The sequence below is a fragment of the Silene latifolia genome, chromosome X (genome assembly GCF_048544455.1).
Source record: "Silene latifolia isolate original U9 population chromosome X, ASM4854445v1, whole genome shotgun sequence".
NCBI classification, from domain to species: Eukaryota; Viridiplantae; Streptophyta; class Magnoliopsida; order Caryophyllales; family Caryophyllaceae; genus Silene; species Silene latifolia.
The window spans coordinates 323,022,738-323,048,096 of NC_133537.1; the positions used below are offsets into that span (position 1 = coordinate 323,022,738).

Here is a 25,359-nt window from a genome sequence, read left to right on the forward strand (position 1 = left end):
TTAACCTAAGAATCACTATTCATCTGGTAATATCTTCCTTATCTCTCTACAATACATACTTAGCCAAGTAACACAGCTTATCTCTCTAAGTTTACTGACTTGAGCATCGGAGTGAGTACGCTCGGCCAAAGCCGAGCCCTCAGTTTGTTCATCGTTTCAGGAGAGACCAAAGGAGGACTGAGCAAAGACGTCATTCTACAAGCTACGAGTGGTAACAATACTTGCTCTGGAATTACACCCGGAACAATTGGCGCCGTCTAGTCCTAAGAAAGTCGGCCGCCACCAACAAAGGAAATATTCATGGTAAATTGACGGCCAACTGGGAGGGTCCCTACAAAGTGGTTGAAGAGATGAGGCCGGGTACATACCGGCTGACAGACATGGAGGGTGTGCCTTTGATGAGCCATTGGAACACCGACAACCTAAGAAAGTACTTTGTATAGCGGCGGAGGTGTCCAAGCCCATTGTGGATACCCCAACGCATGATTATATCAAATGAAGAATCACCAGAGTTTTCCACCAAAGTGCTTGTCCTATCCATAGTCGTTTCGAGATAGACGCCGACGGTTGCCACCGGGCAGTCACCCCAAGAAAAAGAAACGCTATCGAGCCGTAACCCCGATTACCTCGGCCAAAGCCGAGAGCGACGGGGACACAACGACCGATACGCTAGAAGAAACGTATACTCAGTGCATTTGAGACGCAAATCTAGCGATCAATATGCCTACAGATACGAACGCTATCGAGCCGTAACCCCGATTACCTCAGCCAAAGCCGAGAGCGACGGGGACACAACGACCGATACGCTAGAAGAAACATATACTCAGTGCAGTTGAGACGCAAATCTAGCGGTCAATATGCCTACAGATACGAACGCTATCGAGCCGTAACCCCGATTACCTCGGCCAAAGCCGAGAGCGACGGGGACACAACGACCGATACGCTAACATGTTCACAACAGGTCAACATGTTTTAAAAAAGACGTTACAGTTGAGATACGCATTCTAACTGCCTCGGCCAGGCCAAAGGTAAAAACGAAAAAGCACTCAATTAATAACGCAAGAAGACAAGTACGGTGATAAAAAAGCCCCGGCCAAGCCGAGGGCAAATAAGCAAACTCTTATTAAAAATGATAAACAGGTTACAAGTGAGGAAAATACAGACGACGGCCGTCCCCATAAGGATAAGCCAAAACGCAACCTACCAAAGTTGTACAAAATACAAGGAAAATAAAAGCAAAAGGTTACAGATATCATTTGAAGCGCCAAAAGATGGCAGGGAGGGAAGGCTTAATAATTGGCTCCCGAACAGCTGAAGCTATCCGAGACGCCGGGTGAGCCTGGTGACGACCGCCCGTCTCCCTATGCCTGTTGCTGCTTGCCCTCAGCAGCGGTGGCAGCATCATCTTCGAGGGACGACCCAGAAGCTTTCCTAGCCGCCTCAGCTTCAGCAGCCTCAGCTTTCTTAGCAGCCTCAGCCTCAGCAGCCTCAGCTACCTTCATCCTCTCGGCTTCCTCCTTGGCCGCCTTAGTCTTCTCAGCAAGGGCTGCCTTCTCCGCGGCCGCCTCCTCCTCCTGCTTCACCCTCACCTCTTCCTTGGCCTTCTCCTCCGCGTCTTTCTCTTTAGCTTCGAGCTTGTCGTCAAACAGCTCGTCAAATTTGTCCCACGGAAAGGAACCATCAAGAGGGAAGAGCTCCCCAATCACTTCCCTGGCAGCTTCTTCGGCCAGGTCCCGATACTCGGCGCACATGTTAGGGAGGATAACGGTTTGGAGCGTCTCAATGTCTTCCTCCATTTGGGCGATGATAGCATCCTTGTTCCGGACCACCTTACCCTGGGCCTGAAACAGGCCCCTAAATTCATTCCTCTGCTGGAAATAAAGGTCGGCGTGCCTCTGAACAAGGTCACACTTCTCCAGCAGCTTGGCAGCTTCAGCCGCCGCAGCCTCGGCTTTGGCTCTCTCAGCAAGGACCTCCTTTTCAGCGTCCTCCCTGAGTTTCCCCTCAGCACGGACTGCCTCTTCAGCCTCAGCCTTGGCCCTCTTAGCCTCCTTGTTCGCGGCGTCGAGTTCAAGCCTTAGCCGCTCGAGCTGTGGGGCAGCATCAACAATGGCCTTCTCTTGCTCCACAATAAGAGCACCGGCCGTACCAGCCCACTTCGCCAGTGACCTGATCAGACTTACGCCCTCCGACTTAATCTGGAGGGGGGTAGGCTTCGGGAAGGAGGTGACGACGGTGGCGTCTTGACCACCTGCCTGCACAGTTTCCTTCACGGCACGCCGTTCAATAGTGTGACCAGTTGACGGCAGCGGTTGATCTACAAAAATTCAGTTAAAGCATCAGTGTCAACATGCATGGACATACCGGAGAGCCTGTCATCAGGAACGCCTAATGAACCGGCTAAATCTGAACCACAGGATATATCCGTACCATGATTGGCCTTCTTGGCCGGAGGACGCATTTCCTTGCCGGCAGCAGTATCGGCAGTAGCAGTGGAAGCTTTAGCGGCAGGAGCAGGTCCTTTCCTCTTACGGACAAGGGAAGATTCCTCCGCATCGGAGTTCCCCCCATCGGTGATATCAACGATCTCCACCGTCTCCTTCTGGACTGAAGGGATGGGAGGTGGAACTGATGTTGACGCCGTCGCCGCCGAAGACTTTGTTCTCCGCGTGTGGCGCGGCATGTTACTAGCAACCTTCGCCTGGGCCGCCACCACATTCAAGCCTTTCAGCTGCTGATCCATGAGATCATTCGGCGACGTTCTGCGGTCATGGGCTAGAGCCTTAGGATGCAAAACAGCAACGGTCTTATCCTTGTGCAGCCCCATTCTCCGGAGGGTATCCTCAGACAGGTCCGAACCAAAATGATCTGCAAAGGAAACAAACCAAGAGTTAAGCGAGGAATAAATCAAAGTTCAAAATATAAAACATTGAGAGCAGAGATGGGCCTCACACCGACCCCACTCACCCTGCGCTAGGGCCGGTATGAGGCCGACATGGCAGAGCAGCTCATCCTGAAGAATGATCTGCGTTGGGGGAATCCATCTTTTCGGCACCCCACTCTTGTCCGCCTCAAAAAGCCGCATCGCCAGCTTCTCATCCGCAGTAAGAGGGACCTTGCCGGCGTCAATCTTAAGCTTTTTTCGGGAGACCCATTTGTCATGCTCCGCCTTAGTCTCGCACCGCAAATTAACTTGGTGCTGGAAGGACCGGGACAGCGGATAGTCATCCGACACCTCAACGTACACCCACCGATCTTTCCAGTCTTTGCAGGAAGAAAGCTTGTCAACAGAGACGTAACCCTGCTCCATTTGCACGCTGTACCATCCGACGCGACCAGCAATAGACGGCCGAAGGTGGTGAAGCCGACGGAATAAGTTAACCGTTGGGACCTCCCCCTTGAAGAGACAGAGCCAGACAAAGCCGACTATGATCCTAATAGCCAACGGGTGCAGTTGGGCCACGGCGACGTTCATGGCTCTAATGATGGCCATAACATATTCATTCACCGGAAACCGGAGCCCGTACTCCAAGTGCCGCATGTACACGCCGGTACAACCCGGCTGAGGGCAACAAACAGCCTGACCCTCCTCAGGGATAACAATTTTGTATCCCCTGCCAAAGTGGAAATGGCCCTCGAAAAATGTCTCGCCGGAACAACTGGCGAACTTATGGGTCCAAGCACGGTCAAGGCGGACCTTACAGGCGTCACCGTGATCCATGACGTACTGCCTCCCCTCATTAGGATGAGCCCTTTCGGCATCATCGAAGTCATCATCAACATCATCATCATCCTCCCAGTCCTCCAAAATTTGTGGATCGACTTCGGGAGAAGGAGACCTAGGGCCCCCAGACCTTATCGGGATGGCGTCTAGTATCCCCTCCTCATCAAGACGCGACGGGGAACCCCCGGGCGTCGGTTTACTAGTCCCGGCATCAGCAGAAGACATGTTTACAACAAAAACTTACAAAGTTAAAAAGTTGGAAACTTCGTTTGTTACCTTGAAGAAAAGTACTACGCCGGAGTGACAACTCTGAAAATTAGAAGACAAAGTCCTTGAAAGTTTAGAGAAGAAATTTTGGAGAGAATGAAATTGGTGGCCAATTTCTGGGACTAACTGCCCTATTTATAGGGGAAAGCCCATGAAGAAGGACCAATCAGGGCACAGCCCATGAAGCGTCAGCCAATCAGCGAACAGACACGTGTCGGACATGCAACCACGGAATGTCAATCGTTGTAACAGTTGAATGTCAATCAATGCAACAGTGACCAAGCGTCTTCAACACGCCCTTTCATATCTCTTCGCCTATTCACCTTCCTCAACAAATTCCTAAGTATCTGTTCTCCGCCAGCCACATGATCAACCAAGCTAGGCAGCACCGGCCGGGGGCAATCAAAAACAACCGGCACTCTCAACCCTGGTCTCGGCCAGCGTCGCTTTCTTTTCCACATCGGATGCCCTTTACACATCCATGTGGAGGGGGGATATGATACGGCCCAAGCAGACCCAAGAAGCCGATGCGGTAGAAGAAGCCGATGCAGTAGAAGAAGCCGATGCAGAAAATTTTTTACAAATTACTTGCGCAGAATATACGCTCAACATACATCGGAGCCCATACCACGTCATAGACTACGCTGGGGGCAAATTGATGGGGCATATTCTGCACCGCTGACCAAGTCAACATATTGAGCAAGGTCAAAGATATCCACAGCAAAGACAACGACTTAGACAGCCTAGCCGATGCAGCCCATCGGCCTGTCACCTGGGTCTCGGCCAGGCAACTAGCCAGCCGGGGCACATATCCGCGTACTCATATCCAAGACCCCTCGGTCGGCCTGCCATAGGTCCATCGGCCGAGAGTAGAACGGTCTTTCCACCTGCTAGCCACTTGGCCACTTGGCCACTACGTGACAATAGGTGAAAGTCTATAAATACTCCTCAACCCTCATTAAGGAAAGGATCCACAATTTAACCTAAGAACCACTATTCATCTGGTAATATCTTCCTTATCTCTCTACAATACATACTTAGCCAAGTAACACAGCTTATCTCTCTAAGTTTACTGACTTGAGCGTCGGAGTGAGTACGCTCGGCCAAAGCCGAGCCCTCAGTTTGTTCATCGTTTCAGGAGAGACCAAAGGAGGATTCGAGCAAAGACGTCATTCTACAAGCTACGAGTGGTAACAATACTTGCTCTGGAATTACACTCGGAACAATAATAATGAAAAACAAGCTTAGATCCGAAAGTAAGAACAAAACTAAACTAAACTAAGAATACTTTAGAGTTTTCTAGGGTAATTCTACTGTAGCTACGGAAAATAAAATGTAAAATAAACTAGGGTACGATTTAGGTATTTATAATAAAACATAACCGACTTAAGGAGATTACGGAAATTTCTGGAAATAATAGGATCCTCGATCGAGCCTATGGCCACTCGATCGAGTACCCAACATCCTCGATCAAGACTGTGCTCAGTTGGTCGAGGAACCATCCATCTTCACCTCTTTTCCTCGTGTTGTCTTTTTAACTTCTCTTCCTTCATTCTTATGGATTCTCGTGCCATGTTTCGTGTATTCCTTCATGCCTACTCCGTGATGCTCATTTCATTCCTTTGCTCCTCAAATGCATCATTCCTGTATTAAACATGAAATAGCGGAAGTATCAACGTTCTAACATAAAAGACATGTAAATAATATAATTTAGCACGAAAACCGTATCAAAAGTAATTAAGGGGGGGCATAAATATGCATATAATTATGACTCATCAAACACCATGGACGGAAGTTGAAAATCCATGGTGCAAACGTTGGGATTCAACGTTGATGCCATGGTCGAAAGTTGAATTTCAACTTTCCTCCATGGTTGAACGTAGGATTTTGAGGTTGGTCTATGGTCAATTTTTTTTTTTGGGTGGTAAAAAAAAAGAAAAGGTTTGCTCCATGGTAAACGTTGGATCTTGAGGTTTGGTCCATGGTTGAATGTCGGATTTCAACTTTCACTCCATGGCAAACGGTTAAAATGCAAGGTTTGCTCCATGAACGAATGTTGAAATTCAACATTTCATTCGTGGTTCGGTCAATTTTTTATGAATCGTGTTTATTGCCTTTATTTGCCGATTTCTTACATTTTTTATGTTTTCCAGTCGATGTGGGTTATTTTCTAACATTTTTTATTTGTTTACATTTCCGTGATTCGGGTTCCGTCATGCTAATTGATGTTGTTGTTTTTTTTTTAATTGATTTTTGTTAGAATTTGAGAGAAAAATGTTTAGAGAGGGAAAGTAGGGTTAATGTGCAAGGGCATTATCGTCTTTTGGAATGAAAACGTCGCCGATAGTTACTAAAACGTCGTCGATGAAAATCAACCCTCAAGAATAATTAGTTCCATCAAATTCTATTGCACAAAATACATCATCTTACCAAATTCTCATTCTGCTTCTTTGTCTTATATCGAAGGAGCGGAAGGACGTAGATGTCGTGTATCCCTGGAGGTTGATAACTGAGAATTCTTGTATATCGAGCGAGCGCTGAATTTTTTCACCCTCCCTAACTATAAATTTTACCTCTGTCACTGCTTTTTGGGATATAAAATATCAGCTCGAATAGTATTAAACTGTTTTAATTTCACGCATTAGGGTCCTATTTGAGATTGTTAGATTTGGTGTGATTATGGACCAAGTATCATCTTCATTAATCGGAGCTAAAGAAACTTTTTTGTTAATTACTTACTTCTTTGGAGAGCTCTCTGAGCGAATGGATTAATCAATTTCGTTAATGATGATTACTTTGATTTACTCACACGAACACCAAAAAAAAGAAAAAAAAAGTGTTTCCTCAATGACGTATAAGAAATAATAATTAAAAAAAATTACTCAAAGTTTCATTTTTACCATAAAATGTGACTTTGATAGTGTCATGAAAATAAGATTAAAAACTATTTCCCGAAAATTGAGCATCATCTGGTTGACTGCCAGAATTAAACTCCACGGGAATATCGAATTCAAGGGAATTATACCCTTGCATGGAAATTTACATGACTTTATTAGTAAAGACATTTGGTTGTCTTATATAGGATTTACATAAGAGTTTTGAAATATCTAGGGGTTAGGTAATCCAACTCCTCCGTAATGGAAGAATTGGAAAATCGTTGGATTTTTAAAATCTTACATTTTGTCAAAAAAAAAGTGGCAACCAAACGAACTCCCAATTTTTGCACGTTGTGGGATTTTCTAATTCTTGTGTTTTATGGAGGTTGTCTATTTCAAGGTGTATCATAGTTATGTGCAATTGTGTATCACCCCATTAACAAGACTAGGCATAACTTTTAAACAAAAATGTTGTGTATGAGTTTTTGGGTTTTTTTTTTGTGCTTAAAGTCAGGAGGTTGAAACGAAATTTTCCTGAATTGACCAAAATAATTAGAATTGTGTTGTCAGTCGAAAAATACTTGAAGGTGAAATTTCACCAGAGTCAGGGTGAAATTTCGCTTGATGGACCAAAATGCTCACACTTGTGTCGAGAGTCAAAATTTGTCAGAGGGTTTGCCCATTACCTTGGCGGCCCAATATGGGTTATTATAAATTGAGTACAAAGAATAATTAGTTCCATCAAATTCTATTGCTCAAAATACATCTTCTTAATTGAATTGCGTTCTATCAAATTCTCATTTTGCTTCTTTGTCTTATATCGGAGGACGTAGACGTCTTGTATCCCTGGAACATGGAGGTTGATAACTGCGGATTCTTGTACATGGAGTGAGGCAGCTTCGATTTGATGACAAAGACACTCTCGTTCTTACATAAAATAAGCTTGTTCTAATTTTTCTTCTAGGAATATACGGTGAGTTGTTTTCCTACACTGACTATAACTAGGGTTGTTAACGAGCCGAGTCGAGTTCGAGCTCGGCCTTGCTCCGCTTGTGCTCATAAAGTAAAACTCGAGCTTGAGCTCACCTGAGCTTTAAAACATTGCGTTCGTTATCAAGCATGTGAGCTTTAACGCGAGTTCGAGCCAAACTCGAACTCAACTTAGGCTTATATATAAGGATTATGATAAATACAACCCAATGGGTTGTATTTAAGAAACTAAAAAAGGAAATAAACACTTAATATATGCATTAATTGCATAGATTTATGTGTAGTTTATTCTCTAATTTATAAATTAATACCAAATTTGGAAGGTATTAAATGCTTAAATACAACCCATTGGGTTGTATATAGCATTTCTGATACAAGTGTCGTGAAGAACATGGTTGCAGGGGGCAAGGCTCGAACTCGGGACTAAGTAAAATAACTACCCGTCTTCGAACCAACATGTTAGTTAATTATTTAGTAGTTTAGTCAAATAAAACTAATCCTAAGATTAGATTAATTAGCTGTTAGATTAATCTTAGTTATTAAAGTTTATTATTTTAATTGTTGATTAGGTTGGTTAGGAGTCCTAAGTAGGACATTTTTTTTAGCAGTAGGAGTTTTATACGTCAATTAGGAATCAGTTTTAATTTGCTATAAATATCATCTGCCTGTATCTCAATTAGGTATTCAAGTGATAAATAAAAAGGCAGTTTGCACGTTTACAATTGTAAGCACAGGTTCGACGTGTTTTCGTTCCGCCATTGTTATAGTTTGACGCGTTTTCAAGCTTTAACACGGGTTATAGTCAATAGGTCTTGACTATAATTCACCATTGTTCGGATTATAGGTCTAATCTGAGCAAATATCCCCTATTGTGTTCGTTCTTTTCTGTTAGATTGTCACGCTTATCACGTGATAAGTTTCAAGTTTGTTAAAATTCGATAAGCTTCCGCTACTCGTATCATTAGTGGTATCAGAGCTTCGGCTCTTGATCCTTAACGATATGGATTTTTCCAATCCTGAATTTATGAATAGCGTCCGTAGGGCGTTGGAGAGTATTCATGAGGCTAATCCACGGTGGCAGCCACGACGAGGTGAACCATCCGGCCCGGTGGATGAGTTCAAGATTGAGAACTCCCGAGTTTGTTGGCGGGCGATCAGGAAGACTACTTGGATTGGGAACGGAAGATAGACCGGATGTTCGATTTTAAAGACTTGGAGGACGAGAAGCGTTGCAAGTATGCTATACTCAAGCTGAGTCGAGGAGCATCTCTTTGGTTCGAGAATCTAAAATCCCAGAGGGCACGGTCAAGCAAGGCAAAAATCACTTCTTGGGACTCTTTGAAACGTAAATTAAGAAAGAGGTATGTACCCACTACTCATAGATTGGACTTATATCGCAAGATAGAGGATTTGACGCAAGGAAAGTTGAGCGTGGAGGAGTATATAAATGAGTTCGAGAAGTTGGCTATGATGGGAGAGTTGGAGGAAAACGAGGAGCTGAAGATGGCACGATTTTTGCGGGGTTTGAATCAAAACATTGCTCACATTGTGGAGTTCTGACCATATTGATTTTGATACTCTTTGCAGTTTGAGTTTAAAAGTTGAAGCACAGGGCAGGGCAGAATATGGAACAAGTGACTTGAACAAATCGTTATCTTGGTCAAAAAACGACACATTGGAAGCAAGTGGTTCGAATTCAAGCACCAACAAGGCTGCTGTACCGGCAATCACTCCAGTAGCAGCTTCTGCGGCATCAAAACCAGTTGCACCTCCAAGAGAACAAAGTCTAATGAAGGTTCGTTGTTTTAAATGTCAAGGTTTCGGGCATTACCAAAACGCTTGTCCTAATAAACGAAGCATCACTTTGCGTGAAGCGATTTCTGTTCGGGATGAATTAATGGAAGAGGAGGCAGTATGTGGAATTTTCACATTCAAGGAGGTTGAGGAGGAAGAGGAGGGCGTGGAGGTTTATGAGGCGCCTATTTACGACACGACCTTGGTTGTTCGTTCCTTACAAGCTGAACCAGAGCCTGTTATTAGCGCGGAACAACAAAATCAACTCTTCTATACAAAGTGTCAGGTAAATGATCGTTGGTGTAGCACGATTATCGATGGCGGAAGTTGTACCAACGCGACTTCAAGTGAGATGGTGTCTAAAGCTGTCTTTGCCAACCACGGATCATCCCAAGCCTTATGCTTTACATTGGCTCGATGACGGAAGCAAGGTGAAGTTATCAAGGCAAGTTCAAGTGGGTTTGACGATGGGATTATACCAGGATGAGGTTTTGTGCGATGTCATACCAATGGAAGCTTGTCACATTCTTTTAGGTCGTCCCTGGCAATTCGATCGTGATGTAGTGCACCGAGGTAGGAGCAATGAGTATGAGCTACTAAATAAAGAAAAGAAGGTCATCTTGAAGCCTATGACACACGGGGCGGCCCGTAATATGCATTCGACCGTGGGGAAAAAACCGAGTCGACATTGCGACAATGGAGGATGAAATTGAACCATTCTTTGGATGAGGAGATAAAGTTTGAAAATGACAATGATATTACTTACATTTTAAATAATATACCGAGATAGCGGGAAGGGTGATAAAAACCCATTAGGTTCCAACTTGGTTCGAGCTTTCACAGTGGAGAGTGATGCAATGGTTAAAAGACCGTCTTATCAATTCGAGTTTTGTCTACGGTTCTTGACAAAATTTCAAGACTTGTGCACGGAGGGTGGAGGGGTGGCTGGCACAAGGGGAGTTTGAAAATAAAAGGGGCGAACAAGCTGCAAATTAGCATCAAGAATGGTTCAACAACGTGTTCAAAATTGTTGCTAATTTTCGTCATCAGTTACGCGTCGGTATCTGTCAGATTAGTCTTTGATCCCGGTGGGTTGGGTCTTCAAGAATTGAGGACAATTCCTTCTCAAGAGGGAGGAGATGATACAAGTGCCGTGAAGAACATGGTTGCAGGGGGCAAGGCTCGAACCCGGGACTAAGTAAAATAACTACCTGTCTTCGAAGCAGCATGTTAGTTAATTATTTAGTAGTTTAGTCAAATAAAACTAATCCTAAGATCAGATTAATTAGCGGTTAGATTAATCTTAGTTATTAAAGTTTTTTATTTTAATTGTTGATTAGGTTGGTTAGGAGTCCTAAGTAGGACGTTTTTTTTAGCAGTAGGAGTTTTATACGTCAATTAGGAATCAGTTTTAATTAGCTATAAATATCATCTGCCTGTATCTCAATTAGGTATTCAAGTGATAAATAAAAAGGCAGTTTGCACGTTTACAATTGTAAGCACAGGTTCGACGTGTTTTCGTTCCGCCATTGTTATAGTTTGACGCGTTTTCAAGCTTTAACACGGGTTATAGTCAATAGGTCTTGACTATAATTTACCATTGTTCGGATTATAGGTCTAATCTGAGCAAATACCCCCTTTTGTGTTCGTTCTTTTCTGTTAGATTGTAACGCTTATCACGTGACAAGTTTCAAGTTTGTTAAAATTCGTTAAGCTTCCGCTTCTCGTATCATTAGCGGTATCAGAGCTTCGGCTCTTGATCCTTAACGATATGGATTTTTCCAATCCTGAATTTATGAATAGCATCCGTAGGGCGTTGGAGAGTATTCATGAGGCTAATCAATGGTGGCAGCCACGACGAGGTGAACCATCCAGGCCGGTGGATGAGTTCAAGATTACAGAACTCCCAGAGTTTGTTGGCGGAACTGATCCGGAAGACTACTTGGATTGGGAACGGAAGATAGACCGGATGTTCGATTTTAAAGACTTGGAGGACGAGAAACATTGCAAGTATGCTATACTCAAGCTGAGTCGAGGAGCATCTCTTTGGTTCGAGAATCTAAAATCCCAGAGGGCACGGTCAAGCAAGGCGAAAATCACTTCTTGGGACTCTTTGAAACGTAAATTAAGAAAGAGGTATGTACCCACTACTCATAGATTGGACTTATATCGCAAGATAGCGGATTTGACGCAAGGAAAGTTGAGCGTGGAGGAGTATATAAATGAGTTCGAGAAGTTGGCTATGATGGGAGAGTTGGAGGAAAACGAGGAGCTGAAGATGGCACGATTTTTGCGGGGTTTGAATCAAAACATTGCTCACATTGTGGAGTTACATCCATATTCAGATTTTGATACTCTTTGCGGTTTCAGTTTAAAAGTTGAAGCACAGGGCAGGGCAGAATATGGAACAAGTGACTTGAACAAATCGTTATCTTGGTCAAAAAACGACACATTGGAAGCAAGTGGTTCGAATTCAAGCACCAACAAGGCTGCTGTACCGGCAATCACTCCAGTAGCAGCTCCTGCGGCATCAAAAGCAGTTGCACCTCCAAGAGAACAAAGTCTAATGAAGGTTCGTTGTTTTAAATGTCAAGGTTTCGGGCATTACCAAAACGCTTGTCCTAATAAACGAAACATCACTTTGCGTGAAGCGATTTCTGTTCGGGATGAATTAATGGAAGAGGAGGCAGTAGGTGGAATTTTCACATTCAAGGAGGTTGAGGAGGAAGAGGAGGGCGTGGAGGTTTATAAGGCGCCTATTTACGACACGACCTTGGTTGTTCGTTCCTTACAAGCTGAACTAGAACCTGTTATTAGCGCGGAACAACAAAATCAACTCTTCTATACAAAGTGTCAGGTAAATGATCGTTGGTGTAGCCTGATTATCGATGGCGGAAGTTGTACCAACGCAGCTTCAAGTGAGATGGTGTCTAAACTGTCTTTGCCAACCACGGATCATCCCAAGCCTTATGCTTTACATTGGCTCGATGACGGAAGCAAGGTGAAGTTATCAAGGCAAGTTCAAGTGGGTTTGACGATGGGATTATACCAGGATGAGGTTTTGTGCGATGTCATACCAATGGAAGCTTGTCACATTCTTTTAGGTCGTCCCTGGCAATTCGATCGTGATGTAGTGCACCGAGGTAGGAGCAATGAGTATGAGCTACTAAATAAAGAAAAGAAGGTCATCTTGAAGCCTATGACACCTGGGGCAGGCCGTAATATGCATTCTGACCGTGGGGAAAAAACCGAGTCTGACATTACTGACAATGGAGGATGAAATTGAACCATTGCTGGATGAGGAGATAAAGTTTGAAAATGACAACAAAGTATTATACATTTTAAATAATATACCAGATAGCAGGAAGGGTGATAAAAACCCATTAGGTTCCTACTTGGTTCGAGCTTTCACAGTGGATAGTGATGCAATGGTTAAAAGACCGTCTTATCAATTCAGTATTGTCTACACGGTTGCTGACAAAATTTCAAGACTTGTGCACGGAGGGTGGAGGGGTGGCTGGCACAAGGGGAGTTTGAAAATAAAAGGGGCGAACAAGCTGCAAATTAGCATCAAGAATGGTTCAACAACGTGTTCAAAATTGTTGCTAATTTTCGTCATCAGTTACGCGTCGGTATCTGTCAGATTAGTCTTTGATCCCGGTGGGTTGGGTCTTCAAGAATTGAGGACAATTCCTTCTCAAGAGGGAGGAGATGATGCAAGTGCCGTGAAGAACATGGTTGCAGGGGGCAAGGCTCGAACCCGGGACTAAGTAAAATAACTACCTGTCTTCGAAGCAGCATGTTAGTTAATTATTTAGTAGTTTAGTCAAATAAAACTAATCCTAAGATCAGATTAATTAGCGGTTAGATTAATCTTAGTTATTAAAGTTTTTTATTTTAATTGTTGATTAGGTTGGTTAGGAGTCCTAAGTAGGACGTTTTTTTTAGCAGTAGGAGTTTTATACGTCAATTAGGAATCAGTTTTAATTAGCTATAAATATCATCTGCCTGTATCTCAATTAGGTATTCAAGTGATAAATAAAAAGGCAGTTTGCACGTTTACAATTGTAAGCACAGGTTCGACGTGTTTTCGTTCCGCCATTGTTATAGTTTGACGCGTTTTCAAGCTTTAACACGGGTTATAGTCAATAGGTCTTGACTATAATTCACCATTGTTCGGATTATAGGTCTAATCTGAGCAAATACCCCCTTTTGTGTTCGTTCTTTTCTGTTAGATTGTCACGCTTATCACGTGACAAGTTTCAAGTTTGTTAAAATTCGTTAAGCTTTCGCTACTCGTATCAATTTCCCTTTTATATAATTGTTGAATTTTTGTTTTTTTAATCGATATTTTCAATAACAAGGCTCGAAAGCTTTATATACAAATATTGGAAAATTAATTAGACATTTTTTATACTCATTCCTATTGTCAATAACTTTCCCTATTTCCTTTTTCATCTATCACAATACTCTTTCTATTTCCTTATTTGACAAACTTTTATACTTATTTTAATCACCTCACCCCACCCCACACCAGTACCCACCGCACAACAATACCCAACAATACTCATAATTTATCTTTTTTTAATCACCCCACCCACAATAATATCACACAATACAGTCTCTCTCTCCAATCTCCTACCAACTATAATACTTTACCATATAGAGAGAGTTATTGAGAATAGGAGGGAGTATGTGATATAAATATATAATCATGACAAAATATTTTTATAAAATATGAGTAATATTTATCTAATTACACAAGTTCGAGCCGCTCTTTAGCATTTCGAGCTGAGCCAACGTTAGCTCAACTTGACTCGTTAAGCTCTCGAGCCGAGCTTTGAGCGAGCCAAGCCCGAGTTGCTCGCGAGCTATCTCGTCTCATTAACACCCCTAACTATAACCACTGTCACTGCTTCGATAGCTCCCAGTTGAATAACACTGCTACCAATACCGCTTTCATAGCTACTCGTATCATTTAAATAGCCACTGCCTCCATTATAACATCCAAAATCATATCCATCGTGGCTCTCACAGCCACCCTTGCCGCTTTCAAAGCAATCACTACTGCTTCCACAGCCACAATTGTCGCTTTCTTAGCCACTATTGCCGCTTCCATGCTGCCTTTTCCACAATCAACGACTCCACCAATGCTGCCTCTGCTTCCGTCTCCTCCACCACCCCCATAATACCCGTGTTTACGCACACTATAATTCTTTTCTTCAACATCTCTTTTCTCAGCTAATCCTACGAACACCAGTGCAACCATAAACACCAAAAACGACACTCCAAAACCTCTCAAAAACTTGCCCATAATTATTTTTTTTCTATCTTTTCGCGCCTTAATAATAACTGGTTCTTCGTTTTATCTAATGTTTTGGATTATATGGAGCTTATATATTGAGGAAAATTAGGTGACGTACAAACATCATGGTTGGTGTTGGTTTAAACGCAACAATTATAGTTAAGTAAGCAGGTGATCATCATTTATGTGAGCTATTATTGATTCGTTTAATCTTGAAAGCGATTTCTTTTGATGTTGTTAGAGTCTAATAGTTTTGTGATCCATACGCAATCAATTCACATCGACATTATTAATATAGTCCCTCCGTAATATTTTTGGTCCAAAGGCAGCTATAAGGGCGATTTTGATGCTGGGATTTGAACACAGGTCATGAAAACCACCTCACACGACTTTACCAACTAAGCTACGTAATAACAACGGTGTTTACAAGAATTGAAACCATGCATTCACAGAGTATATCTTATTGAAACAACTCGAATTACATCTTTGTTCATGTGACGTATCAACAACAATCCACACCCAAATAACCACAATAAGTCCAAATCCGAATTATGTTTTAGTCAGTTCTGATCGGGTCATCTTTCATGAATTCCATGATCCAAGTATCACAAGCAGAACAAATAAGTTGAAAACTTAGGAAACCAGCTTCTTTGCCTAAGGCTTGGTATTGTCGCTTGGTTCGTTCTTTTCCACCAGGCACAGCGAACATAATTGCATCGAAAATGAATGCTGTATTAGCTGAGTAACTTGTTTCAGGCACTTCAGGTACAATATACTCGCACACTATTACTTTCCCGTTATTTGGTAACGCTGTATGGCAATTCTTCAGTAATTTTATGCATTGTTCGTCGCTGGCTGTGTGAAATGTCCACTGTGAAAATCAAATTTGTTAGTAACATCATGGTAAACTTATAGCGTAATTTGAGTTAATCTTGTACGATTTAATCAAATGAAATTTAATCGAGTTAATAAGATAGTTAGCGTCTAATTGATGTACAGAAACTAATAACATTTGTGTAAGAATATTGGGTCCAATACTATTTATGTGGACAAACTATTATACAAATTGTATTTGTTTGCTATCGTTTAAGTTTAGCCCAATATAGTGATCCATCTGGATAATATAATACGGGCATATTAATTACGTCTTATAAAGTATGAGCCGGATATCTTAATTGTGTAGATACCCATTAGGTTACTAATGCATGATGGGCGCATTAGATTAAGGAGACTATGGTCCCTAGTAGCACACAATAACCTAATCTCCCCGCATGGAATGTGTGTCTACTAGAAGACCTAATCCTAAAGACTGCCTCTTCAGACGGTTTATTCCAACCTCTGGTATGTGTGTCTACTAGAAGACCTAATCCTAAAGACTGCCTCTTCAGACGGTTTATTCCAACCTCTTATCATGTAATCAGGTACGCTTCCGCATCTAGTATTTACCGAATAATTTAGTATGAAGTTTATGGTCTCTATTCGGATTAATTCTAACAAGTGGTATCAGAGCCACCTTCATGTTAAATTATTTGGGATGGATTTGATTGATACAACACATCCATGAATTTTGCAATTCGGATGGTATGGTTTAAGATTTGCTTTCATGAATTATTTATTGGAACAAAGTCCCTCGTATTTACATGTGCTCCATATAATTACTCATGATAGTTATTAATTTTTATCTGAGATTAGCGATTTTGGGATTGGGTTGATTAAAGTTTTGATTAATTAGAGCAACCTGCTAATCTTGTTTATTGCCATGAAAATTTGATGGTTCGTTTTTCGCTTTCTTTGCTGCTGGTATATGGCAATACCAAAATTCTACTTGTCTTTTGACTCATTAGGCACACTCTAATTGTCCTATTAGAAAATTCTGAAATTCTGGTTTACATATACGGAGAGGCTATATACCATTGATTCTACTCTTGATTGCACGTGATATTAATTCATCATACTTGCAATTATTGTTTAACTAGAAAATCTATTATGTTGCTTATCTATATTGGGTTGTTAGCTAATTTACTGGATGAAACATATTGGTAATGATCATGACATAATGCTTTTTGACGGTGGTTCTGGTCAATTAGCTACTTTTGGTTTAATCCTATTCTATACTCGTATTAGATTTTGGTTTGCTTTGTCTTGTGTTGCACCAGGAATAAAGAGGTTTTGGATTTACCGAAGTAATTAAGTTATGATGTGCATTGATCTCGTTTAATTATATGGTATAAGGCAATCATTACTAATATATGTTCATGATGCAAATTTGAGTTCATGATATTATGCAATTTTGGTTCGGTAATTCTTACGAAAATGCGCTTGCTGTTTGCAATTTGCAATCATGAAGTTGGTGGTATGTGTCCCTTTTTCAGTTAGTGTTATACTGTTATGACTTGTTTTAAACTTTATTAAGATTAAGATTAGTTCTGAATCTTCTTGGGATCTTTGGTATATATGACCACCTTCTGGTAAATTAAGAACTTATTTTCAGATTAGTTGATATTTGGCTATTAATTAAGTTTTGATATAATTTTGTATTTTATCACTAAAGGTTAAGTCACTTGTCAATTAAGAACTTATGTTTTCAGATTTAATAATTGGCCAATCGGATTTATAATAACGGGTCTAATATTTTAGGTTGTTTGATCGACACAATAAGTTGCCAAAGTAACCTCTATTGTGTAAGTTGAATGATTTAGAATATTATGACTACAGTGTGTGATTGAGTTTCATGCGGATAATGGTCGGCCCAAAGGAAGGCTATTATTTGGCCGAAATTCAGTCATGCTTGTGGTGATAAGTATGTAACAATTGTAAGGTTTCCATGTGAATATTAAGTCGGCCCAAAGGAAGGCTTAATGTTTGACAGGAATTTATTGTTAATACTTGATCACTACACCAAGATGACCACTTACAAGTTAATTTTATGTCCCAAAGACTAAACTTAATGTTGTGCTAGGTGTCTTGTGTTGATGGGGATGCCAATATTGAATCTGAAAATCAAGTTAGGGGAGTGTCATTATTTTTATGACACTCATAAGGATTATGCCCATAAAGTTTTAAGGTGAATAAATTCAATTTTTTGGTCTAGTGTGTGTAGTTCATGCGAATAATGGTCGGCCCAAAGGAAGACCATTATTTGGCCGAATTGCATATACGTAGGGTAATAAATATGTAACGATTATTTGGATTTTCACGTGAATATTAAGTCGGCCCAAAGGAAGGCTTTGTATTCGACGTGAGTTTATCGTCAATATTTGATTACAATTACTAAAGAGTAGAGTCTTTAACTAGTTAGTATTTATGTCCAAAGACTAAATATTTAATTTCGCAAAGACACTTTATTTATGTGAATTTATTCACAATATAAAGATATTGTTTTGTTCATTCAGCTTGAAATTCATGGTTCTTATATCTGTCATATTCAGTTACATACTCAACTCAGATGAAGCCATTTATTAAATGAATGGCAGGAGGATGTAAATACTTAATTCAGGTCGCGATAATCTAAACCTTGCTTTAAGAATGTATAATTCTGCTTCTCATAAGGTAAAAGTTATCGTAAGGACTAAGGTATGTAACTTTGAGAAGTATTACATTCAAAATGCATGAGTTTAGTGATTATTCGAATTTAGGGAAATATTTAAAGGCATTGTTTCAGTTTCAGTTAAGTTAATTCAGTTAATTAAGAAGCTGCAAAAGTCAAACTCAAAGAAATAACAACAAACATAAGGTTAGACTTTTTTTTAGTCGTTAGTTTGTTAAGAGTTTGGACACATAAGGAAAATCTGGTACCATTTTTAACGCTTGGCGTGTCGGTAAAGTTAAACTTCTCATTCGGTTTGTCTAAGGTTAATTTTTATATCCAATCATGTTTGGTGGGTGAATTTGGTTTTTCCACCCACATAAGTATATTGATGCAAGTATAACTAAATATGACAAGCCAAGTGATGATGAAAGATTCATCTATTTGGGGCAAGTCATTCGGTTTGTCTAAGGTTAATTTTTATATCCAATCATGTTTGGTGGGTGAATTTGGTTTTTCCACCCACATAAGTATATTGATGCAAGTATAACTAAATATGACAAGCCAAGTGATGATGAAAGATTCATCTATTTGGGGCAAGTCATCATCTGAGTTTGAGACAGTCAACTAATTTAGTTATCATTAATGACTTATTCTTTTATTTGTATGTGGAAAATACTTTCGGTACCGCCTTTAGGTGAAAAGGGTTATTTTTCGTATGGACAAATTTGGTTTCTTGTCTATTGAGAAATAATTAATTTTGTATTTTCCTAATTCAAATAAGGGTGAAGCTATCATTTTTGATAACTTTAGATAGTTTAGATTGGAATCTCTTTTAAGTAAACTTGCACTAAAATTCAATGGATATAAAGAAGAATTATGAAACTACAATTTCTCTTCGGTATGACACGTTAAAAGGGAAATTAAAGTTTTGTGTCAAAATGAAATTGTTGACCCCTTTACTTCGGATATTCATATTTAAGGGTTAAAGGGAGAAGATTAGATACCAAAATTGTTTTTTTTTTTTTAATGTCTCATTATTAACATATATACGGAAAGATGAACCATTCTACATCTAAGTATTAATGGTTTAAATTATTATGTTAATTTGTAGACGGATTTTAGGCATGGATATCTAAATCTCATTTGTGAGAAGTTTTAAGTTCCTGACGTTTTCAGTGATATTTGACTGAGTTATTTTTCTCAGTAAAGGAATAATTATGTCATTTTGATCATAAGTGTTAATACTTTGGCAAATGATATTAAGGATAACAACGTCAAGGTTATTTTTAAGAATTTCTAGAGGAGTTCGATCTTATATTTGATATTATTACCCCATATGAGGATTCTTAATATGGATGGTGTAGTATGTAATCAAACAAGATCCTAAGGCCTGGTAAAGAGTGTGATTATTTATACTCTTTTCCATATTACTCTAGTAATAAGTTCTTAAGATTGCAGCTATCTATGGATAAATTTCTAACAATACCATTGACTATTTAATCATAGTGTAAATAATGTACACATCCGGTATGTCCAACTAATTAAGGTTGAGTTTTAAAAGTCATAAGGTTAATAGTTGGACTTAAAGAAAGTCAATAACTATTTTGTTGGATAGTACTTAAAGTTTTAAGGGTAATAAAGTAATGATCCCACAATAAAGCTATTTAAGACGGAAATTAAGGGGTTCATTGAGAATATTGAGTTTGAGTGGGAGAAAAGGTAATAGACATTGTTTCAAGTCTCCTTATACAGGATTATAAGATCAATTTGGTTGGACAAACTCAACTATCTCAATAACCAATTCATAAGAAGATCCACATAATAAGGTATACAACTACATTAATTACATTGTTTTCCTATATAGATAAAAATGGACAACAATGTAGTGACGGACTAACTAGTTGTAATAAGATTTAGATAATGGAATGATAAAGATGATTTAATCTACTTTTGCCAAACCATTGAAGGTCCTAACTCATATAAGTGGATTGATGCCATAAAGAAAATAACTTATTTGATGAATGATGATATTTGGACTTTAATTTGTTCCATTACCTAAAGTTATGAAATATATTGGTTTCAAATATTCATTTGTTACCAAGAAGGGTGTAAAAGGTAATGCGACATTTATGATCATTTTGTTGATAATGACTATAAGGATATTTTGGCATATTCGGTTTTTCGGTTACATTGGATGAATGTTAAAGATTTGTCTCTTAATGGTGACATTGATGAAACTATTCAGTGCAGTAACTAGAACTTTGATTCAATAGATTCAAAGTAGATTTTCTGCAATAAGGGAATTCATCCAATAAATCTCAAGTAAGGTTTTCCGTCATAAAGATTACAAATCTGCCTTGCTGTCATCTTATTTGTTTTAGATGAATGGGTAGATGATTGTAGATACTCAAGATTCAGTGGGAGTAAGTAAATATTTCTAGTTAATACCCTTTCAGTAAAGGAGACAAATTAGTCTCAAATGCCCTAAGGAAAATATTCAGAAAAATTCATTAATGCTTAAATTCAGGTGTCTCAGGAAATATTTAATGTGTTTAAGTATTATGGTATATATTTAGCTTGTATGCGTTTGAATATTGCGTACATTCTAAAGTTTGTTGGACAGATATTAAGGCAATACGGATTAGGATCTTGGATCCACTAAGGGCAGCCAAATATATTGTTGGTCATTTATATTTGGAACAAAACATTATTTATAGGAGATCGATTCAGGTTGAGATCATTTGGTATTTCGACTCCTAGTTGGTTATGAACATTTGTCATGAGGCTGCAAATTTAGTACGGTATTGAAAGACCATTTTAGTTATTTTGCGACAAATGTACAATTGTAAAGTTTCTAATAACAATATAAGTGATGTTTGTTTAAGAAACAATTCAGATTGAAAAGGTGTCAATTATACATGTTGATACAAACTCCATTTTGCGGATCCGCTTACTAAGGAATTACCACCCACGGTCTTTCTTGATTTAATTGCTCAAATGGGTGTTTCGGTTTTAAGGAAATTCAGTTTAAGTGGGAGTTTGTCATGTTAGACACATTAAAGTTTACGGTTATTAAGTTCTGCAGAAATAAAGTTTTCGGTTTACGGTTTCACTCTGTGTTATTTTGGTTGATCTCACTAAGGTGGACCAATTGGAAATATACATATTTTGGATCACATTTGGATGTTGTTTCCATGCTACGCACCTATATTAGATTCATGTCGTTGGTTATATTGGCATACGTGACCATTGAGGGTCTGTATTACGACAAAGCGTAGCAAAGGCCGCTTTGATCCTATGTTCGTATGATTGATGGACCGAATTGCATAAGACGGTTGGAATGTTGATAGCATTGTTGAGCGCGTAAGGTTATAAAATGAATACAATTTTTCAGGTGTCACACACTATCTCACACTATCTGTATTTGACCCAAGTGGGAGATTGTAAGAATATTGGGTCCAATACTATTTATGTGGACAAACTATTATACAAATTGTATTTGTTTGCTATCGTTTAAGTTTAGCCCAATATAGTGATCCATCTGGATAATATAATACGGGCATATTAATTACGTCTTATAAAGTATGGGCCGGATATCTTAATTGTGTAGATACCCATTAGGTTACTAATGCATGATGGGCGCATTAGATTAAGGAGACTATATATAGTCACCTGGGTTATGGTCCCTGATAGCACACAATAACCTAATCTCCCCGCATCCCATCAGTAGAGAGATCCCCATGGTATGTGTGTCTACTAGAAGACCTAATCCTAAAGACTGCCTCTTCAGACGGTTTATTCCAACCTCTTATCATGTAATCAGGTACGCTTCCGCATCTAGTATTTACCGAATAATTTAGTATGAAATTTATGGTCTCTATTCGGATTAATTCTAACAATTTGTTCTAAATTAAATTAAATTGGCATAAATATGTTTCGATTTGTATATAATCCGTAATATAACCAAACCTTCATAAATATAGCATCTGCATTAGGCACGGTAACATACATATCTCCTGCAATATGTTCGACGCCTGCATACGACAGACAGGTAAAGTCAGTAACTAATTACTTCTACTATTGAGGCTAGTCTATGTGACCATATATTGTTATCCAGTGACAAGTTGATCAAAATGCAAGTAAATGATTTAGATAAACGATTGAAACGAAAGGTGCTGAGTACACATATTAACGTCGATCAATGCATAATTCTTACCAGGATAAGAGGGTGCATTTTGGATGACATGAGGAAGATCAAAGTTGATGCCGTTAATTGAAGGATATTTGGATACAATGAGGCTAATTGTATCTCCTGTGGCACCACCAACATCAACAAGAGTAGATATACCCGAAAATCCTTGATAAATCTCAAGAATTTTCTTAGTAACAATGGTAGAATGATGCTTCATTCCATTATAGAACACCTCACGAAACCTCGAATCTTTGCTTATGTACTCGAATATGTTCATTCCATGTGTCTGGTTGAATGGAACTCCGCCTCCTATTATTGCCTCTTTCATATTATTACTGCAGTATGATTTTGGGTAAATGCATTTCGTTAATCCAGTAATTACATTTCGTGGCGCCCTATCATTGTCCTTTTACTAATTGCGATTCAAACCAATCACATAATCTCGTAAGAGAATACTCCGTAACTAATAGATCGACGGTCACCTAGGTAGCACGGACACTTCTCTTAATCAGTTGTCCCGTGTCCGACACCGTGTCGGACACCGTCACTCCTCGGACACACGCCGAAATGTGTCGGACGCCTATAAAGCCATGTCTAACTTTCAACATTTATTTGGGCACGTGTCCGACGCGTGTCCATGGTATTTGGGCCGTCCGACGCGTGTCCATAACATTTGGACATCATTTGAGGTGAATGATGTTCTTTAGACGGAAAATGAGCTTTTGAAATAGCTTGATTAGAAGATGGGTTTTGATGAGAAATGAAAATGAGTTATAATCAGGGACAAGTTTACCTTTACTTATTTAAATTTAATAAAATACTTTTATAAAAATAAAATCGAATGTTTATAACTATAAAATATATATTTAATTAAATTTATATAACGTGTCCGTGTCTAGATTTCGTAGGATCTTAGTGTCGCGTAATAAAGGTGTCGTGTAATAAAGGTGTCCAGTTTTGGTGCTACCTAGACGGTCACATACAAAACTAACTAAAATTCGAAATTGTCCATGTATGTCACTTGTAGTAGAATGGTTAACTGGTGCGGGCCAGCTCGCATTTGTGGGCCGGTATTTTCTCGCCCGTATGCCAGCCCAGCCCGCCCTTCTACCCGGGCCAATGTCCAGGATTTCTGGCCCAGCCCAACTTGGCCTAGTAAAAATTAAAAAATACTACATGGGCTAGGGTCGGGCCAGATAATATGGAGCCCGGCTGAGCCCAGCCCACCCCCTTTTTAGTGCCGGGCCTAGGCCACAAACCGACGGCCTAGCTAGTAGCTACAAATGCATACTACTCCGTCTTTGATTTTTTTTTTTTTTTTTTTTGGTATCCCACGATCTCGTTTAGTTTGACACGTCTCTCTTAATTATTAAAATTTTGTAAATTAAGAGAAAAAATTGTCAGAAAGCAAACACAATAGACACTGAGACACACAATAGACGTAAGATGAGACACGGAAACGAGCGATTGATATATATTGATGGAAGAAAAGTAGAGTTGGACTCACCATGCATCCATGATAACCTTATCTTGCATTAGAAGGGCAAATGCGGCAAATGAAACCCCATCCTCATTTTTAGTCAAATAATCACAAGCTGGGCCTAACCCATACATCCTTTCAATCCCGCCATCGGGCCCGTCCCGGATGGAGCAAGTCAAGACGGAAAAGCTAGCCAAGAGACGAAGCATACGGTCCACGCTCACCACGGCATTTGGGTTGGCGGTTGCAGCAGGTAGTTGGGCAACAATTTGGGCTGCAGAAAGTTGGGAGCCTGGTCCATGTTTTTTAATGATTTCAAGGATGTTGAGCTCTAGCACAGCTTTAAGCACCATTGAGGGAACGGACCATGTAGCCAAACACATGGCTAGTGATGCGGCTTCCTCACCGTTTGAACTCATTTGTTTACCTTTCATTAAATTAATTTGAACCCGTTTTATGGAGAATGGTTGAGATGAAAAAATATGTTCTTGATCTTAGAATTTGTCAAATAAATACACCTTTGTTAACGGAGTATTAGACTATACTTCATTCAATTGTCAACAATGAAGTGTGTTTGTGGGTCACAGGTATATGACTAGTAAAGCAAGTAGGAGCAGTATATGACTAGTAAAGCAAGTAGGAGCACTAACTCTTACTTTAGACAGTCTGAAATAAAACGGACAAAATCACTATTTTTTTAATAGAATGTAATCATTTAAATGACAAAATGTTATAATTAAAGTTGTCACTTTTTACTCTAAAAATAATGGTAACATTTTATCAGAAAATAGTAATATTTTATCGTAAAAACTATAATGACTATATCTAATCCGTCTTATTTTTGACGGGAAATTTTCCCGGATGAAATAATTGCAGATAACAATATTAAAGTACCTTGTACGTGATGTGACACTAGTAAAAACCTCAAACTTGCGAAAACGCGGGAGTTGAGCGCCAGGTTCGATTCAGGGTGGGCGATGATCACAAAGCCACCTGTGGCCCCGAAGGGAGTGGCTTACATGGTCCATGTGGTGGTGCGGAAATGCATGGGCCCGAGGAAATTCAACCCCCTCGACATAAAAAAAAAAAAAAAAAAAAAAAAAAAAAAATTAAATAGTACTCCGTCACATGGAATCTATTGGATAAATAGAGTTAGTTAGATTGTAGTTGCTAACTAACTAAGGTTAAGTTAACTAACCACC

The 25,359-nt window shown here is 39.7% G+C and overlaps 2 protein-coding genes across 2 annotated transcripts; one reads left to right on the forward strand and one right to left on the reverse strand.

The window, feature by feature from the left end:
* The first annotated feature begins 11,422 nt into the window (after positions 1–11,422).
* Positions 11,423–12,931, forward strand: LOC141620709 (uncharacterized). Its single transcript, XM_074437512.1, has one exon. The coding sequence runs from the start codon at positions 11,423–11,425 to the stop codon at positions 12,929–12,931; it is 1,509 nt and encodes a 502-aa protein (XP_074293613.1).
* Positions 12,932–15,378: 2,447 nt separating this feature from the next.
* LOC141622039 (caffeic acid 3-O-methyltransferase-like) lies at positions 15,379–24,722 on the reverse strand. The gene is made up of 4 exons (XM_074438114.1): positions 24,185–24,722; positions 22,702–23,012; positions 22,455–22,519; positions 15,379–15,827 (listed from the first exon to the last, which is right to left on the reverse strand). Exons 1-4 carry the CDS (start codon positions 24,589–24,591, stop codon positions 15,513–15,515), a joined length of 1,098 nt encoding a protein of 365 aa, XP_074294215.1. The 5' UTR covers positions 24,592–24,722; the 3' UTR covers positions 15,379–15,512.
* Positions 24,723–25,359: the final 637 nt, after the last annotated feature.

Excerpts from the sequence above, each read along its gene's own strand:
- LOC141620709 (XM_074437512.1), top strand. The coding sequence starts at position 11,423 with ATGGATTTTTCCAATCCTGAATTTATGAATAGCATCCGTAGGGCGTTG.
- LOC141622039 (XM_074438114.1), bottom strand. The coding sequence starts at position 24,591 with ATGAAAGGTAAACAAATGAGTTCAAACGGTGAGGAAGCCGCATCACTA. Across the intron at positions 23,013-24,184 it reads AAGGTTATCATGGATGCATG|TAATAATATGAAAGAGGCAA; the intron begins GTGAGTCCAACT and ends ATCATACTGCAG. Across the intron at positions 15,828-22,454 it reads CAGATGCTATATTTATGAAG|TGGACATTTCACACAGCCAG; the intron begins GTTTGGTTATAT and ends TGATTTTCACAG.